A 19,479-nucleotide genomic window follows, 5' to 3' on the forward strand; every position below is an offset into this window, starting at 1 on the left:
GGAGTCATGATTTTTATCTGATTATATTATTTGATATTCTTGAACTGTTGTGGAAATGTGTGAATGTTCCTGTTTTGCTTTAGACTTTTTTTATGTTAGAGTAAGTTCATGGGTTAGTTTTAAGAAAAATCAAAATACATTGTTCCCTCAGAACTAAGAGGGCACTGACAGAGGTTTGTATTTGCTTAACTTGATGATTTTAAAGCAGTGTGAAATACTAGTCCAGTTTTCTCTTGCAGAGAGGACTTGAGAGAGGGGAGAAGTTCAGTGGAAGGAAGTTTCTGTCAAGAGCATCTTTCTGGTGTGGTTATGTGGAGGCAGAGACTGTCGCCCTCTGGACACTTTATTTTTACGAACCCTTGGCTGCCTGACAAATTTACTTTCAATAGGAAAAAGCTAGGCTGACAACAAGTGACTTGTCCTGATAAAAAGGTAAAAGGCAGCTGAGAGTGCTATTGTGAACACCAGTGTGGTCTTAAGGAGTGTGATGTGGGAATCTTGGTGAAAAAAGGGCGGATGAGATGCTGTGAAAGAGGTTTGTCCCTCTCATTTGGCATACAGAGCTGGCTGTGGATGTGGGCTTGCTGAATTGTGACAGGTCAGCAGCTTCTGAAGTTGGAGACAAGCGAATTATGAAGATAAACAGCAACTGTTGTCCTTCATCTTGTGCTTCTGGAGACAACCTGCTCACTATTCAGCTCTTCACAATTCTGTGGGCAAAGAGACTTGCATTAACCCTAGTACCATCTCTGAAATACCTGCCTCTCTGAATTTAACCTCTGTGCACATTGTAGACTAATTCCAGTCTGACTCATGAAGCAGTTACTCAGTTCCTGGGATAAATCCTTTATATTTGTCACGTTATTTGCTCTTTGGCTTCCACAGACATGCAGGTTTAGTGCAGAGAGTTTCAACTGAAAGGTGAACTGTAGAAGTGCATCATACTTTCCTGCATGACTCAGATATTCTGACTGTTTTGAAAGTGTTTGCACAAGCGGGATTTATCTTAGGATGGTTGCCACAGGGTCCTATTGTCAAGGGTAATCGTAAATCAGTAGTTCTTTGGCAGAAACAAAAGGAGAAGGAAAAGTCTCTGCCTTGCTTGCATAGCGTGAGCTGCACATTCTGCATTTTCAAGCTTGTGTAGTGAAAAATATACATGTGTTGCCTGTGATGGTTTCCCATTTTAAGCATAGCAGAATGTTTTCCTAGCAGAATGGGCTTGTTCTTCCTAAAGATGCTTTCTCTGTATTTCTCTGACATTAAGAAGAATTAATTTTCTCTATAAAAGTTTTCAATGTATCTCTCATTATTTGCCCTGCTCTTAGGCTTTACTTGAAGGTAATAATGTTGCACTTGTTTCTTCGGCTGTTTCCTTTCATGTGTCACAGCTGTGGGACGTCCTGGTTTTGTTCATAGCCACTCTGTTCTCAGGTTTTGTGCATTGCTGAGCAGTAAGTTTTCTTGTTGAACTCATTCTCGTGGGGACTGAGGCCATCACGTAGCCAGCAGGCTTAGTTTCTAGGGGGATGGAAGGATCACTTATTGCTTAATAACAGCATGTTACTAATTGTTTGAATATTGGTGTGATCTTAGTGTCCCCAAGGAGAAACGTATTGTTGCAGGAGCTGAGATGTGAAAGCAGGGTAAGTTATCAAGATCTTTATCAGGACATCTCTTCTGAAGCTTGAATGGAAGACAGAAAGCTTATCTTTCAGCATCTTTTGAAAGTGTTAGGATTTTTCTCTTCTTAGTGGGATAGGAAGAGCTTTGTTAGAGCAAGTGCATTACCTGAGTGGTCAAATGAAAGGTCTTTGTCACCTTCACAGATCTTACTGGCCTTTCAGAAGAAGGATGAGATATTGTGGAGTGCTAGTAAGCAACTGCAGGAAGTTTGAGAAAATGCTATTAAGGTTGTTGATGACCAGCAATGACTTACACTGTCTCTTGGGGAGCTAGACATTTTCAGAAGCAGCAGTTGTGAAAAACAATTATGAGCCATATTTTGTATTTTAATTCCTTATGTTTTTTTATGAATGAAAACACCAGGATTTAGTTACTGAGCACGTGTCAAGTTTGTAGTAGCTCAGCCACACACTTAACCAGATTGCTGAAGGAGGGTACAAAGGAGGAAAAATGAACTTGCATATGAGTGAATAGGAACATAAGATGTGGTTCATAAAGGAATGGGACCCGACTTCTGGGGAAGCTGCCATTGCTTGGGGAGGCAGTAAGTTAATGTGAAAGTAACAAAGTATTCTTGTCTGGAAACATTCCGAGTAGTGGATTGTTTATAAGCAACACTGGTACTTTTTCCACTGAATCCTTTCCAGATATGAGTAACACCAGAGTTTGTTTCACAGAATTGTGCCTATACACTGTTTTTAAAATATTTACCACAGAAATACTGTTCCTCTAGTTTTCTGTTACATGGTTGCAGTGCTGCTAGGAATAAAAAGAATTAAATATTACCTGCTTGGATAGTTAGATTCTTCCATCTAACTTATTCCTAAGAAAGAAGGCTTCATTGGCTTACTAGGACTACTGTTGCATCTGCTGTTTCCTTACAGTGACAGTGCAGTTCCAGCAGGATAACAAGTAAAACTCTGCATCAGCCAGGTAAAGATGCTTTCTGGGTGACTGCCGCGGTGTGCAGACTGATCCGGGCACAAAGTGAGGAACAAGGCCAAACTGTGAAATCTGAGTGAGTGCAGCCTGCAGGCACAGGCAGTGACCTGGGCTGTCTGCAGAACCTTCTGTGGCTCTTGCTGGGAGAAGTGGTGGATGTCACTCCATCATCTACTGTAAACATGCAGACGCCACAATTAATATTTTTCCTGCTTTGAAGTCTGAACATGAGTTTGTTTGGTTCTGCTTGGCTGCTGATGGTATGCTAAATACAGTAATAATACAGAGATGAAGGCAATCAGGTGAATAAAAGTGCAGAGCACATTCACTAGTTAAAATGCACTGTAAAATAGGAATATAAAAGATGCATTTATTTATTGGCTCTTGTTTAGTTTTAGAGTAAAAGAGTTTGAGAAGCTTAGTGGGGAAAGGGGGAAGGGAGAACTGTCTGCTCATTAAACAGAAATACTATTTCTGTTGAACAGTGCTGAGAAAAGAATGGTGATGTTTGCTGACTGACACAGCATATGGATTAGCACAGTACAATAAATTTGTCGTAAGTGTACCAGCTAAATCAGAGAACCTGCTTGCTCCCCATATGAAAAAATTAGTGTTTTGTTCACTAACCAGCAAAGGAATGGCTTGTGCCAATGACTGGATAGTAGAATTTTGCAAGGTTTGAGTAACACCTATGGTTATTATTTATATTATTAAATTTAAAATGCAGACATGCTTTTGGGTCTTGCAAGCGTGTGGACAGCTGGTCTTGATTTTTCTGAGGTTGTGTAAGAGTCACCTGTGGGGGAATCAGTTTGTCAGCAAGGCAAGCAATACACCATTTTATTTATTGGATACAAAAATAAATTAAGAATGTTACTTAGGTTGCAAAATCAAGAACTTGAAAGTTAGATTTACAGTTGCCTATGCAACATTAATTCTGTTCCCCTGTGCCTCTACCCTGTGCACTTAATAAGGCAGGGTTCCTCTGAAATTTTTTTGCATGTGGTCATGTAAAGAGTATATCGTGGGGCATATCAAAGAGGGACAGGAATAAGGTTGTATGGACATCTGGCATTTCTTAACTTCTTAAGTGCCCAATTCTGCAACTTAAATAACTTAGATTTTATATAAATGTAATTTCCTAGGCATTTTTAAAGTAAAAAGATAAAGTAAAACTCAACCTCCATACTGCTGAACTGTAGCCATCCCTCTACTGTACACCCTCAGTGGGTTTTAGTCACAAATATTCAACAGTGTAGCACAGGCTTGTATTGCTTCCTTCCACAAACTTGTTGCCAAATGGCAGAAGGAAACTATTACCCAAAAGAGATGGTGGGTTTGGGCAGCAGATCCACACCCTGGGGTTAGAGATCATTAGGGGAGGGGACGGACTTGAGATGTTTGTATGTCCATGTGAGGTTTTCAGAAGGGAATGCGGGTCTGTGTCCAGTCAGTCAACTCTCTCCTCTCCCTCAGGTAGCTCTTTCCAGGCCTGTCCTGTCCTTGTTGCCTGCTTAATTTCCAGTGAGGGTTTTGTAAGCCTCTGCTCTTTGTTCCCCCCTGCCCTCCCCAAGCTATTTGTGGGCAGTTTCCTTTAGAAACAAATTAATTTACTGTTGCTATACTTGACCTCCTGCTGTGTGCCAGGTCTATGCACTGTTCCAAATTAAGTTTGCCAGGTCCCACTGATGTTTCCTTTTGGATGTTTTAGGATCTCAGAACCTGAGATCACCACAGTTAAAATATTTTAAAATAGTTAAGAAAGTGCCTGTGTGTTCTTAAGTCCTAGAGATCCACCAGAGTCCTCCTGTCTGTTCAGAGCTCTCTTCAGCTTGGCAATCCTCTCTGTGTCCTGTTTCTGAGGCCAGGTCAAGACCTCTGCATCTACAGATCATCTTGTCTACAGAACAGCCTGTGTCTTGTTTTGTTTTATTTTTCTTGAATAGTAATCATCACAGTGCTTTTAATCTGTATAGCAAGCCAGGGCTGGCTGGTCTGGAGATGGATGGTGTAGTAACAGTCCTTTAGTCTACTGTCTTCCATATCTGTTGATGTTGCTTTTCCTACATAAAGAGAAGGCAACACAGATTAATAAAAAATAAAATCATGACATCAACCAGTCTCTTCTCACTTGGTGAAATTAATATGTTCATTCAGACAGTGTCAGGAATTTAGTGCTTATGGTTGTTTTTTTTTTAATTCAAACCTTCTAAATTTTAAATAGAGGTGAAGGAAACTTGCACTATGAAGGTGTATAATGAAGTTAGTACCATCTTGGTACCCTGTGAATGCCTGAAGAATGCTGATTGGTAAGTACAGAGCTTTTAAAACCTAAAGCAGTCTAGTCGTGCACTTCTCACTCATTGTCCTGAATCAGTATTCATGACTCCTTTTCTGCTATCTACTGGGTTTACAAGGCTATAGTGATAACAGGATGCTCAGCAAAAAGAAGAGCATTTTATGGCTGCTTGTTAGATACTCTCAAGTGCAATTGTCCCCTTATTCAGAAAGGCAGAGAAAGGAAAATGTTTGTTGGATACAAGCAAGGTAGGCTGGGGAGAGGTGGGACAAACATCTGAAAACCAAGTTAAGGCTATGAAGAGATGTTTGTGATGGCTTCTTGCTCTAGTAGAACAGCAGTAATGAGACATGAAGACATTTCATTTCCATTCCTTGCTCATGGATGGATGTTCAGAGGCAGAAGTTTATTGTTTGCTTAGAGGACAGTGAGAAAGGTCTTTGGAGCCCAGCAAACAGGCAAAAGCTTCTAGTGCTGGAGGGAAGTGCAGAAAGAAGGGTCTTTATGCTGCTGTAAGGAGGCCCTTGAGAAAAAGCTGTGGCTGACCAAGTCATTCTTTCTTTGTACCAAGTTGTTCACCTGATTCTCAGTAACCATCTATAAGCTACAAGTCTTTGTATAGTCAGAAAAGCTGGAAGCTTGATCGTTGGTGAAATCCTCTCAGTTTCTTTTTCCTTCACCCTTTTTGTGGCCTCATGTGCCGTCGTCTTCTCAACGCATGAAACTGTTTTTAAAAAGAACAAGAATTTGCAGTCTCCAAAATATTCTCATTTCTGACACAGAAATGGAAAGTGCTTGAAACTGTTTTCTAGAAATAAATGAGCTGTCACTGATCATGATGAAGATGTCTCAAGTGTACTTTTTCTAAGGTACAAAAAAGTAATAAAAATACTTTATATTTTCAGTGTTAGTCATAGATTCTTTTTGTTCTTTTTCCTCTCCTGTTGTTTTTCTGTTTTGGTTTCAGTGGACCATTTATCAGTTTGCTGAGAATAATCCTTAGGCTTGTTTCCATCTTTCTTTAAGAAGTTATTTCTTTTTAAACCCATATAATTTTTTATTAAATCAGAAAAGGTTATTCTTTCTCTGTGTATCTTTTTTACTATTTAATATTCAATGCTTCTGCTTTCTCTGTCTCAAACCTTTCCTTGTTTCCGTCTCATTCTGGCACCACTTTGTTTCCTCCTGTGTGTTTCTATTCTGATATGCTTTTTTTCTTTTTCCCCTATAGATGTTTTTAAGAGATGGGAGTTATTTGCTCTCGAAATGTGTGGTGGATTGTTTGAGAGGGTGTTCAGATGACACTCATTTTTAAGTTATCTTAAACAGGAGTGTGGTTTAACAATCTGGACAGTATAACTTGCTGTCCTGCTCAAAGGGTAATCACAAAATTTGTTTTTCCTTGGAATTATACTATGGTTTGCACTGAATGCCAACACATGTAACATGAACTGTGGTTTTGCAAAAAGTATATGGTCGGGTAAGCAGTGCTGAGATGGGGAGTGAGAGTTGGTTATTTTTTTTACTGTGAACTTCTTGGTGTTAGCACAAGGGTTATGTGCCAGAGATGCACATACTTCGCCTATGGTTATAAAACCCTGTTTACTTTTTTTGTGCAAACACAAAAGCCAAGTGGGAAGGGATATTTCATAAACTCAATGCTATTGTGTCCTCTGGTCTAAGCCATAAAACAAGAGTAACAGAGACGTTCCCTTTGAACTTGAAATCCCTTTCTAAGCTGCTGATCTAACCTAAGTGAGAGGGGGAGACTATACCAGCCAGAAAATTTCTCTTCTAGGTATTTTTCCCTTCCCGCCCCTTTTCTTTTTTTAAAGTCCTTAAGTGAGTTTGATGCTGCACCTCTGCCCATAAATTTAAAAAAATATTATCGTAATGTAGGTCAGTGAACTGAAACGCCACTGTACACCATGGGGGATTAAAGTCAGAGAGGCAGCCCTCTCCCACTCCTACTAGGTCATATGACAATATAAACAAGAAATGCAAGGAGCCTTCAGCTTTTTCTTGCCCTAATCCTTTGTTTATGCAGCACTTAAACTGACTTTTGGGGTCGTCTCTGTCTGGCATTAAAGCCCTAAAGCTTTTTGAAGTTTCCCTGAAGTTAATAAAATTAGTCTGCCCTCGTTGCTAGGCCCCTTGCTGCTGCTTCAGAGCAGACTGCGTATCCCTTACTGTCTTCGTGGTGTTTGGCTTTGTAAGTTCATAATATTTTATACCAAAAAAAAAAAAGAGAGAAAATCAGAAAGCTCTCCCAAAAGGCTGTTCAGCTAATAGGCCAAATGATTGGCATTGTAGATGTTCTGAGAACTCAAAAGGGATTAACTTAAAATCCCACGATCGGAGGTAAATTGCTGGTAAAGTAATTGGAAGTGTGGCGTTTCAGTTGGAGAGAACAACATGCATTTCTCTGGCTTTTTACAAAGCAGGGCTAGACTAAAAAATTAATTTTTTTAAATTTTTCTAACGTAATCTTAAAGTTGAGAAAATCCTTCATAGTAATTCTCTCCAACACTCATTTATTTCAGTGCGAAGACTGATCAAGTTATCTTAGTTCCTGTTACAGCAGGCGTTCTCATATTATTTAGTCTTTGTCAGGGATAAATTGATGATAGGATAACTGGAGGTGATGGACAACATAAGATGGGGTGTACAGTATTCAGTGCATGAGACTGAGACTTTGGGTCATAGAGGTTTTATTCCAAACAGCCACTCAGGCAAGTCACTGATCACTTATTATCTCAGCACCGCTAAAGCAGTTTTGTTTGTAATGGCCTATAGAGATGTCCAAGGAGTCGTGATGATACCAGCAGAACATATTGACCACTTAAAGGAGAGTTTTTTGTTTTAATGAGTTGACCATTAAAGTGAAAAGAGCAGTGCAGCTGGAGCCCTTGGTCTGTTTCCTAAACTGAATGTACAATAGCAAGATCCTAAAAAGCACATTTCCTTATAAAAGATAAGGGCTTTTTTTAAATCAAAGGTTTTAAGAGAGTGTGGCATAACTAAATGGTAATAGATTCTGTTGCTGTTCTAATCAGCAATTATAGGTTATCATTACTGTTTTACTCAAAGGTCCGTGATGCCTGTGACACTTGTTCACAGAAATCATTTGAGTTGCTGGTGAGCCTCTTCCTTGCTGGGGAGGCTCTAAACTGAACTGTTCTAGTCCACTATGATTGCTCACCCTGTAATTCCATTTTTAATTAAGTTAAAGATAACTTTGAAGTGCTCTTGGAAAAATAAAAGATCTTTATGTGGCCTTTAAAGTTGGTTTCCTGTACCATTTTGAGAGATAACTACAAAAATCATAGTTATATGGAAGATCCTCAGTGGAGCATAAGAAACCATCTGTGTTTCAAACACAGCAGAAAGAAGCACATGGCTGGCGGTGGAGAATAGGGATGGAGTTTTGAAATTCTTGTTTTAGGAATAAAAGGTTTATAGGAAGAAGTAATATTTTTATTTCTCCAGCTAATGCAACTGGAAAAAAGGAAGAAGGTTTAGAGAATGTAAGTGCTTCTTCAGGTTGGAATTAACAGCTTCTTTTTATGCTAGTCTTCTGTTTCAGACTGAAAGAAAGGCGAGTGTGCCTGAAAGCTTATCTTCCACCTCTACTGCCACCTATTATCAGGGGCTTTAGTAAAAGACATTATTCAGTTTTAAATTTAAGCCAGAGGTTGCCAAGCAGTGATACTGCCATTAATGGTTCACCAGCTATTTTGAAGCAATAGGAGAGGACAGACATGATAAAAAAAATACGAATGTGGCCTTTTGGGAAAAGATGAGGAGTGGATGTCTGAGCAGAGAATGTTGTTGAGACGTCTGAGTGCTGTTACCTGCAGGTTTGACTGTGCCCAGCTGGGAGCGGAGCTGCCTGTCCTCTTGTCACCTCCACGAGAAAGAAGGAAGAGGCGCTCTGGATATTTCTCATCCTGGATGTGATCTGGGGTAGGGAGAGGTCCTGCCAGTGCTCTGCAATACTGCGCAGCCCTTTCAAGGCTGTTTATAGCTGAGCTAGTAAGCTCTGTTTGAAATAAAACAAAAATTAAATTTCTGATGCTAGGTTTACTACCCTGCTGAGATTGGCATTAAAATAGAGGTGTATATATGTAACAAAATAATAGCAATCATAGGGATTTGAGTCTGTATATGCATTACAGTTTATGGAGGAGGCTTCAGGGAAGGATAGTTGCTTAATAAACCAGCAATACTGTGAGTCACTGTTTAAACTGAATAAAGGGCAACGTTCAAAACTGGTTATAGTTCTTCACTGTTCTAAGTCACTTTGGTCTTTGAACCCCTTAGGTGTAGCTAAAAATGGCTCCTAAGATATGAAGAAGAGTTGCAACTTCTACCACGGAAAATAATCTTGGAAAGATTTAAGTAATATCCCCATATTTCTTCCGATAAATAAATGTTCTTTCCGTGTCTACAAGGTAGAGTAACTCCAGGCTTTAGGTATACAAGGATATTCACACCTACAGGATTAGGCTCACTTGACTGCACCTTATACTTTGTAATGCCTAAGGGAGGGTTGTTTATCTTGCCTTACCCGCCAACATTGCTGCCTCTTGTTCCTGATAGCTTAATTAAGAATTCAACTTGGAATGGTTCTTCCCACTGGGTTACAAACCTTGAAATTAAAATTGGATACAATGGTCATAAGGCTTTTAGTTTAACAAATCAATATGTATGTAAAGGTGAATATTTAAAAGGCTCTATTTAGAAACTGTCATTTCTTTGGAAGTGTAGCTGTTGGAGTGCAGGTCTGGAGCTGAGAGAAAGAATGTTCATGCAGGTGATAATGTTCTTAGCAGTGGGATAAGTAATGGAATAAACTTTTTGTGAGCATAGGTACTTAAGTGACTTTCATGGAAAGGTTTCAAAGTAGAAGAAAGATTTTAATTAACTGATCTTTACAGCTTATTTTGTTCTTCCTGTGTTTTGAGAAGAGAGGTAAAAGTAGGAATATGCTACTTTGTACAAGCATCTATGCCTTTATACACAAATTGCCTTAAACTCAGCAGTTTAGATGACTTGTCTAGGGTTTTGTTCATTTGGGGGTAAATGGTTTTTAAAGGGTGGTAGAAGTCACCAAACTCAGAGTGTATCACAAATAATTTCTTGTCACTTTAGATTGTAGACTCATTAATCCCTATTTCTTTCACAGGTGATGGACGACTACAGTGTGATTGGTCGTTCGTTGTTTAAAAAGGAAACAAACATCCAAATTTTTGTGGGTCTGAAAGTGAAACTATCTACAGGAGAAGATGGAATAATAGATGGTGGGTTTGGACAAAGTGGTAAATTTAAAATCCGAATTCCAGGTAGGTGCTTATGAGTTAACAAATACAAATCTATGTTGAGTGTAGATGATCCTTCCATATTGCAAGTCTAAGTGTTACCAGTAGTCTCCTGAAGTTTTGAAATCTGCTCATACCCAGTTGGACCACTGATCTGGTGGTACCTCTTCTAATTGAATGATGGTTGCTGTGACTTATATTGTGAGGCTGAATGGCCTGAAGCCACATCTCCTGAGTCAACAAACTCGGGTCTCAGAATGACTTCTCGTTAAGTGGCAGTAACATAGAAATCATGCTGTGCCCAGAAAGGTTTGTGGTAATCTCTCCTCTCTTAATGTATATATGATTTGCACCAGAGCCCTCTGAACAAATAAAGGAAAGCAAACCTGCAATCATTTTTACCTGTAGCTACTTATTAAATATAGTATATTGGATGTGAGTTCCTTAAATTGACTCTGTTCTGCATGTTATTACCTAACTTGCCTCAAGCAAAAACTACTTGATAAATGGCTTTTTGGACATCTTGAGAGGTTTTTTTATTGCTTGTGTCTCCTGGTTTTATGATATGACTGTATTTTTCATCCTTGCTGAATTACAGGAAGGATTTATTCTTCCTTAGGTTAGGGCATGGGAACTGATGGGTGCTAGAGTTTATAAGTGTCATTACTGGGGTTTTTTCCTCCTTCTTTTGAGACAGGAGAGTAGTTCTGAGCCTTTTCAAAAGGCAATAATAGGTGCTGCATTTTACTCAGATTGTGGGATAAGATTTTAATGATACTGGAAGTACTTTTTGTATTTCTGTAGTGTCTTCAGCCTATTTGTCACTAGTTAATTCCCTGCCCTCTTTAGAGAGATGAGTGAGATTACTTCTATTATACAAGTGGAAGAAAAAAGTCCTAATATTCTATGACAGCAAACAATCTCATAGTAATTGATCTACAGAGAAAGGTAAAGTTTCCTGATTCCCTGCTGAAGAGGGACTGTTTTTCCATTTAACTTGGGACATGATGCAACTGCACTAATTTTGACCCTCTGCAAATTTCCTTTCTTTTTCCTATTACAAGATAAGAATTTCTGACCAGACAAAAAAAATCTGTATTCTATCCTAGCTGTAATTCCAGTTTTGTCACCAAATGCTAGACTTTGCAAATAGGTCTGAGACCATAATTAGTCAGCACAGTGCATATTTAAAGAATAATATTTAAAGTAACCCTAACTAGATACATGTATGGTTTTAGTTTTCTAGCATAAAAATGCTTGTAAGGGTTCACTGAGATAGGTACCTTTAGGTAGGTGGTGAAATTATTTGTAAATGGCCTTAATGCTGAAAATCAAGATAACATCTCGCTTAAAAATGTAATGTTCTTCATAGTTTTTCTCTTCTGGCCACAAAAGTTTGATGAAAGAGAACAGGAGGATGGCATTTACATTGCCATTTCCACATTTTGGATGGAGGAAATGGTTCTTCCTGGAACAGGGAGAAGCCTCATAAGTAGTCTTTGACACTATTGAGGATGTAAGCAGGAACTGTAATTGTGAACCATCAGTTACATTAAGAAAACTGTATATAGACTTAGAGAATGGCATTTAGCTCTGTAGATTGAGTTTGTGGGAAGAAATGATACCTTTCACAGAGGTGTTCATTATCTAATCTTGGTTACACTCTTCAGATGCTTAACAGGAGACCTTGAAACAGAGGGCCCTTTATAGTTTGTTCTTTCAGTGAGAAGAATATGTACCAGAATGTTAGAATTTAATACCTCTCTAAAGTAGGCAGAATAATACAACTTAGTTTGCTTTGCTTTAGTCTGGGTCAAACTTAGGTACTCTTGTTGTCTGGAAAGAAAAGGCAGTAAGTTAAATTAGCTTAAGCTAAGAGTATCAAGCAGTGGGAAACAAACACAGAATTTGGAAGAGCCTAAAACCCCATGTCTTTAAGAGTTGCAGAGATCTGTGTGTAGGGGGAGGGCTGTTGCTGTGATGCTGTTTAAGTCAACTGCAGTTCACATTCCTTTGTTAGATCAGTGTTGCTTTTTTAATGTGTCTGCATCCTGTTTGTGGGGTTTTGGTGTTTTTGCTTTATTTTTTAAATTTAACTGCTCAGGCTTTTTTCTCCCTTTCCCCCATTCTTCATCCTTGCTTTCCTTCATACATTCTCTTACAGATTTATTTTGTGAAGATCTCTTTTTGATTTTTCTGAAGTTATTTCTCCATGATTCCTTCGCAAATGTATCTGGGAGTTGGGAGGGAAGGAAATGCCCAAGTTGAAAACTGCTTTGTGCTGCCTCAGCCTGGCAGTCAGTCAGTCCTCTCTTTTAAAACCAGTCTTAACCTCTGGAATTGAGTTGCTGGTTTGGGTAGTTAACCTGATGATAGCTGACGCCTGGTTTTAGAAACAAACCTCTGCATAGCAATAAAAATCAAATAGATATATCAGAGCTTTGTGTCCTGACTGCTGAAGGTAATTACAGACCATGGCAGGTTGTAGGGTGTTTCATGATCCCACTGGTGTCAACAGCCTCCAGCACCGTGCCCATTCACGTGAGCAAGTGTTGGGCTCCCCAAGTGTTGTTCCAGACTCACTTGGAAATGACTTGTGTTTGCCTGTAGATCACAGCCTGGGAACGTTGTCTTACGTCGTCTGTGGGCTGAAACTTGGCAGACCACGACTGGGAATGGCAGAACGTGGATCTGTTTCTTATTCTGGCACTGCTTGTGTGCAGCAATAAGTCAGATATTTCTCTCTGCTCGTCTGCTCTGTGAAATGGGGATAATTACTATCCATTCTGGAAAAAAACAAAATAATGTAATCTCTGATTTAGATTTACTCCAGGCTTGGAGCATTAATATTTCTTGAAAAGGCTTAATTATCTTTCTTTAGAGTACAAAAAAACACATCTAGAGTACAGCATGCAATTGGAAGTTCTTTAGTTGCTGAAAGATGTCAGTAGTTTGGAAGAAATTCAGGGAAGAGCAACAAGAATGCTGGAGAGACTGAAGGGATTGATTTATGAGGGAAAGAAGATGAAAAGAAATGCTTGAAGCTTGGCTAAATGTTGTCTAAGTGGGAGATATGATTATCTGCAAGTATTTGAAGAGCATAACGGAGAAGAATCCCTTAGGGTGGTCCAAGGAGGTGGAAGCAAAGCTAATAGCATGAAATAAAGCAAAGTGTAGCTTGAGTATTGAGAGATGTTATTTATCAGAGATTTCTTGCTCTGCCAAATCATCTTTGCACAGGAAGATGATGTATTCCATGTTGAGAACAGTCGTGTGCAGTTTGCCTGGATGTTTGCTAAGTGCTTGTGTCAGGTTAAAACAGACAGGCAGCAGCATGGTGAGTGGAAGAACCATGTACTTCTTTCATCTCAGTTCTAGTTCTGTGTCCAAGCATGCTTTCATTGCTTGAAGGCCAAGATATAACCTACTTTCTAGAGTGTTTACAGCAGCATCTAGTTTTGTGGGTTTTCTTTAAGTATTTGCTGGCAGACCTGCTATTCTGTAGGACTTGGTTGTGGAGCTGTTCGTGCTTTAACTGAGGACAGAGTTTCAAGGCCTGTTAATTGACAGGATGATGCTTCTTTTCTAGACTTGTTGTTGATCAAATGCATAAAAAGGAGGACATAATCTCTAAATCACAAGAGTTTTACCTAATTTAACAAGCTGCTTAAAAAACAAACAGGATTTGAAAGGCAATTTAAAATACACTGCTTTTAAAGTTGTGCTGGTGTGTGTGTGGATGAGGGAGGGAGCTACTGATGGAGTGCTCTTGGCCGAGGTGGGTGATACGTGGCAGCTGCTTTAGTTGTACATGGAACACTGCATAAGGTAAGCGAGTGAAAAGTATTGTTCAAGAACAAGTTTGGAGAGGCAGGAACTATATGTTTAAGTGTCTTATTCTAAAGAAGATAAAAGCTAACAGTGACAGGATTTGGAAAATGCTTATTTCAACATACCTTGCACCAAGGAATGTCATGCCAGTTGATAAGAAACTCAGAGGAAAGTTCAGTGAATCACTTGAATAACTTAGTGCTCATTGTAGATTTTGTGTAACTGTTTCTCACCCAAGAATTGACCCTGTAAAACTCTGCTTGGTTTGTAAAATCATGATCTGTTGAGGTGTGTCATGACATCTTTTGAAAGATTGACTCTAGATGTGCCTATTTCATTGGTTTGGGCACATTGCATTTGTCTTGTGCTTGATTATTGTAAAATGTGGCAACTTTTTAAATCTGATTGGAGCATATGTGATATGTCAGGCACAGTTCACTTTCCTGTGTCTTTACTGTCTAGTGAAGTGTTCATCCTTTCTGAGGCACTGCAATGTGTTTGACTGCAATTCTCCTCTTCTCTTTTTGACGAAAAATTGTTATACATGACTAGAGTTAAAAGCTACCTTATTTCTTAATGCGAAAGAAGCAGTGCATATCTAACACTTGTAAGAGCTGAACACATTTCTCAATTGAGGAAATTTAAATATAATAAAGGACATACTTTTCATAAGAAGCGATACAAATGAGAATATTGGAAGACAAGCTTTTTGGCTTTGTTGTTCTTTTTACCCATACAGGATAACAGTAGTTTTAAGTTTCTTAGAACAGGTGAAGATGAACTTGTTTGTGACCTTTGTGCCTTTTGTTGCCTGTAGTTTTTTGCCTTGCATTTGTGTGTGTTTCTTGTATATGAGAGGACCAGTGTCTCACTGTTTCCCCTGCTTGTCATGGTAGAGTGATTGAATGTGCCTTAAAAGCCTGTTCTGAAGTAATAGCACGGATGTGCTCCCTAACTCAGGACACAGTGTGCTGTATAAGATGACATAAAGTGGTAAGAATTAAGCAATCAAGCCTTATTCTTGAGAATCCTTCATATTCTTAAGTGTGAAATTAAGGCTGGAAACGCTGAATGTGTGGGGTTTTTCTTGGGGTATTGTGGAAGTGGCACATCCTTGGTGTTTTTATGTTTTGCCACTTTTCATTGGATGAGATCCCACACTGGCTTGCAAATTAGTTAATGACATAGTGGGAAAGCCTTGATGTAAGAGATGTACGTGAACAGCACTGCTCAGCATAATTTCAGTTCCAGGTAAAAACTGAGAATTTAAAAGTAGGATTCAAATGTTTTAAAGTATTTTTCAGCACTTCACTTAAGCAAACAGGTCAACTAGAGGTTAAATAGCATGAGGGAGATGAAAGTTACACAAAGATAGAAAAATGCAACAGTAAAATAATTTGTGTATCACATTGGCTTCTCTAACTTTCCCCTTAAGAACTATCTTAATTGATTTTTTTTATATTTGATTTTTTTGTTATTATTCAAGACATATCTCACTTTGTTCAGGTAGGTCTCAACACACCATTGTAGCTGGCATTTGTGGAATATTACTTTTAGGGGTTTGAGGGTTTTTTTTAACAACTGTAGGAGACAAGCTTTAAATGGTTGACTGTAGATAAATGTCATATTCCCAACTTTGTAATTTGGAGGACACTCCTTACTGACATCAGCAGGAATGGGGCAGTCTAAACCTTTTCATTGCACTGAGAACAATTAAACATCCTGTCACTAAGCAGCATATTTTTTGTGGGAGATCTTGACATTTGGAATTCTTTGCTTGTGTTGCATTAGAATAGGATAATCTTCTCTTAGGCCAAATGGAATTTAGGCACATTTAATGTCCTTGTTTTCCCAGCCTGGCTCCTGTTTTAATAAAGGAAAGTAAAAAATTGTTGGCTGCAAGGGTCTGGTGGGTTGCCATCCCTGTCAGTATCAGGTGAGGCTGAGCAGGATTTCAGTCAAGAGGAAAAACAAAAGCCCAAGGGCGAAGAAATCTGTGTAGCTGTGTTTTATTTAAAAGCTGGAGATTAGCTCTGCTTGTTCTTTCACAGTCTCTTTCCCCCAGCCCTCTAAAACAAACAAAACCTAAAATCCTTGAGGGGCACTTCAAGCATAAATCTCCTTCTCTCCTTTTTGTGAAAGTTGGCTGGTGTTGTATGGACAGAGGCTGGAAGAGGATTGTTGCCAGGGAGGCATCACTTCCTTTTATGATCCCCTCTTGAGCAGATTAAACGGTAGTGATGTGGAAGTCCTGGTGACCACATAGGAACTAGGAATTTGTACTGCATTTACACAAACGGTTGGCCTGAAAGAATCAATCCCTACCTTTTAAGTGGTGGCATCCTGTAAGCTCCTATTGACCTTTGGAGCTGAATATCCAGATTTTTTGACCTTAGAGTGTTCTTGTGGAATCAAAGTCAAGATTTATGCATATTCCTTCTGAATGAAAACAGAAGTCAAGGAAGTGTTAACTTATTAACTGGCTGTCTGCCTCATTCACGCTGGTATTGGGAGATCCTGGTCCTGACTGTAATGACAGAATTGCAGGATGAAGTCTGTAAACTCGGAGCTCTGGAGGGGTGATGTGTTCATTGCAAGGTTGGTTTCAGAGGCAGATGGTCATTGCACACTGTCTGTCACAACAGATTGTTCTTCTGGGATCAAGCAGATGTGGATTAGGGAATTATCAGGTATCAGGTGATGTAGCAACATTTGAGTGCTTCTATGGGAAAAAAAAGTCCAACTCCTGTGTAAGCCCTTGTGTTGGGTACAGTGTAGGCTACAGCAGTCATCTTCTGGGTCATTGAAAAGAGTTAAATGGAGCCTTTTATTTTACTCCCGCACACCCTTTTTATTCTTATGCAAGAGGAGCTTCATGAAAGTGTCATTAATGCAATGGAAGGACCATTGGTGGTTCTACACCATATAATGTAATCAGTGTTTCATTCCTACTCGTCACATTACACCAATGACCATCACACACCCTTTGAAGGCAGGGCTACGGGTGGCCTTCAGGAAGAAGTCCTGTTGCTCTCTAACCAGTCCTTTGATGGTGGTGAAGAACAATGTGTACTGACCTCTTTTTGCTACCCTGAGTAGCAAAGCACCTTACACTTGCACAAGTGTGAGCTGAGCCTCAAAGCAAACAGCTTTCACTCTGGGCTTTGCTGGCTATTGTGTTCCTGTTTAGTTTGTTATTTCTATTCTACTCTGTAGAGCATGTTTTTCTGAACTTTTTGTTTGCATGTGGAAAGCAGTAAGGATGTAGGTGCTGCCTCAACCTATAAAGAAAATTACTTTGAAAAGACAAGAGTATTATGGTGGTGAAGTTAAGCATTTAAAACTTTAGAATATAGAATATCTTAATAGAATATAGAATATCTTAAGTATCTTTCCATTGTAAGATGTGTTCTGATACCAGTTCCAGTTAAGTGATTGCATATTCCCCACACTAGCACACACAAAAAATTTTGATGGCTTTGGGTAATGCTTTGTAATTGACCTGTTGTCCTGTACTGAGTTCTTTTTTCTCCTCACTGGATAATTAATTCTTTTTTTTTTTTTTTGCACTTCACTGGAGTCCTGCTGTAAATATGAAATCAATTATTTGTGCTATTTATGGAAAAAAAATCCTATTAAGAAAATAAAAAGAATTCCAGCAGATGGGTTTTGTTTGACCATAGGGTATCCTTACTTCTACAGAATCTTTCCACTTGGGAAAAAATAAAACAAAACAAACAACCCACAACCTGTTAATCACTTACATACATTCTCTGTTCTTAATATTAGCTTCCAGTCTATATCAAGCATCCTTCCACTTTGATTAAGTTTCTGCTAATGCTCTTACCTCTTCATTTACTTCTGTTCTTTATTCCAGTTTGCTACTGCTGCTGTCCTCCCTGCCCGTTTTTCTGGATCTCTGAAGTTGTGTGCCAGCTTTTTTTGTCCTCAAATATTTCTACCCACATTTTCAGGCTGCTGTAGGGGTGTGCAAGGTAGAGTGGATTTTTCTGACCTGTGGATGTTCTAGCGTTGTTGTATTGTGAGCTCTGGAAAGAGGAAGGGCTGAAGGGAAAATCGAGTCTAGCTCTGTGCCTGAAATTGCCCTCTGCAGATGGAGGCTATTGGGAATTAGGCTGCCAAAACAGTCTGCTCCAAGTGCATTCTAATTAAGTTTCCTTTTTTACCTCCAAGAACAGCAATTGCTCTACCAGTTATCCTAAAGTTAAATTTCAAATCCCTGTTGCAAAATAGAAAGATGCTATAATAGAATTTGTTTATCTTAATTTGAGGATAAAATGTGGATCTGATAGTGTGGGGAGAGCTTGGGGGATGACTGTGGGTTTTTACAAGTATTTTGAAACTGAACAGTTGTTGTTTCAGTTGGCAGTGACATTGGTAGTCAGCTGTCCAAAGTACTCATGATAGTAAGCCCCCAAAGAATGATTTTCCTTTCATTAAAAAAACCCCTAAGTTTGTAAAGATTGTTTCTTTCCTTAGATAAACTCAGGTCATATATATATAAGATTCTTCTAAGCCACAAGAGCTAGATACATAAATTAAACAAACTGAGATTTGCACTCGGTTGCGTGTGTTTAGGATCTGGGATTTCGAAAGAGGTGCACTTATCTAGAGATTTGTGGTAAAACTGAGAGCTGGAAGTGCTGCTGTGTATAATAACCTTGCTTCTGTGTAGAGTCTCTTGTGGTCATAAGTCTTTCCAGTTAATCCAGGCTTTGTTATTTTGGGGGGATGTAGTTATTGTGGAAAGTTGCATTCCCTGGGAGAAAAGAAGCATCTTGCATATTTTAGGGCTGTTACTTTGCTGAATTTTGAATAATTACAACAGCAGCTGTAAGCTCTTGGACCCTATTGCACAGTCCAGCTCACTGGCAGGACATGTCTGCAGTGGATGTGGCCAAGAGGCTGCTGTGCTCTGTACTCATATTTGCCATCACGTCACCCCTAACTTGCTTGGTGACCATTTCCAAATTACCTAATGCCTCCTGGCTCCGTGCTCCCGTTATGTAAACTGCCACAGGGCTATCGTGAGGCAAGACTCACATGCTTAGGAAATCCTTTGTTCAATGGGATTCCTTTACTGAAGGTTACCTTTTGTAAGGAAAAAGGGAAAAACAAGCAAAAAATCACAACAAGTTGGTGGGTGGCAAAATTAAATATTCCAAATGAAGAAATGGACAAGTTTATTTCCTCTGTTAAAGCAATCCTACTGTTTTGCATACCTGATGGTTGTAAAGTTCCATAAACTCACAATTGCAGAGTAGAACTATATTCAAGTTTCAAAATTTCTGCTGCATTGTCATTTTATAAGTGGAGGTGCATTGCTACGATTGCTACAAACCAAATATCATGTTCCTTAGAAAGCAAGTTCTGCATTTA

At 39.1% G+C, this 19,479-nt stretch overlaps 1 protein-coding gene across 1 annotated transcript in view; it reads left to right on the plus strand.

Annotated features, from left to right (window-relative positions):
* EEFSEC (eukaryotic elongation factor, selenocysteine-tRNA specific) overlaps window positions 1–19,479 on the plus strand; it is a 119,900-nt gene that overhangs the window by 68,310 nt on the left and 32,111 nt on the right. The window contains exon 6 of the mRNA XM_051788918.1: window positions 10,116–10,272. Within this exon, the coding sequence (XP_051644878.1) occupies window positions 10,116–10,272 (157 nt within the window). The remainder of the gene's footprint in view (window positions 1–10,115; window positions 10,273–19,479) is intronic.

The sequence above is a fragment of the Manacus candei genome, unplaced genomic scaffold, assembly GCF_025592945.1.
Source record: "Manacus candei isolate 608988 ecotype Guabito, Panama unplaced genomic scaffold, ASM2559294v1 h1tg000025l, whole genome shotgun sequence".
Classification (NCBI taxonomy): Eukaryota; Metazoa; Chordata; class Aves; order Passeriformes; family Pipridae; genus Manacus; species Manacus candei.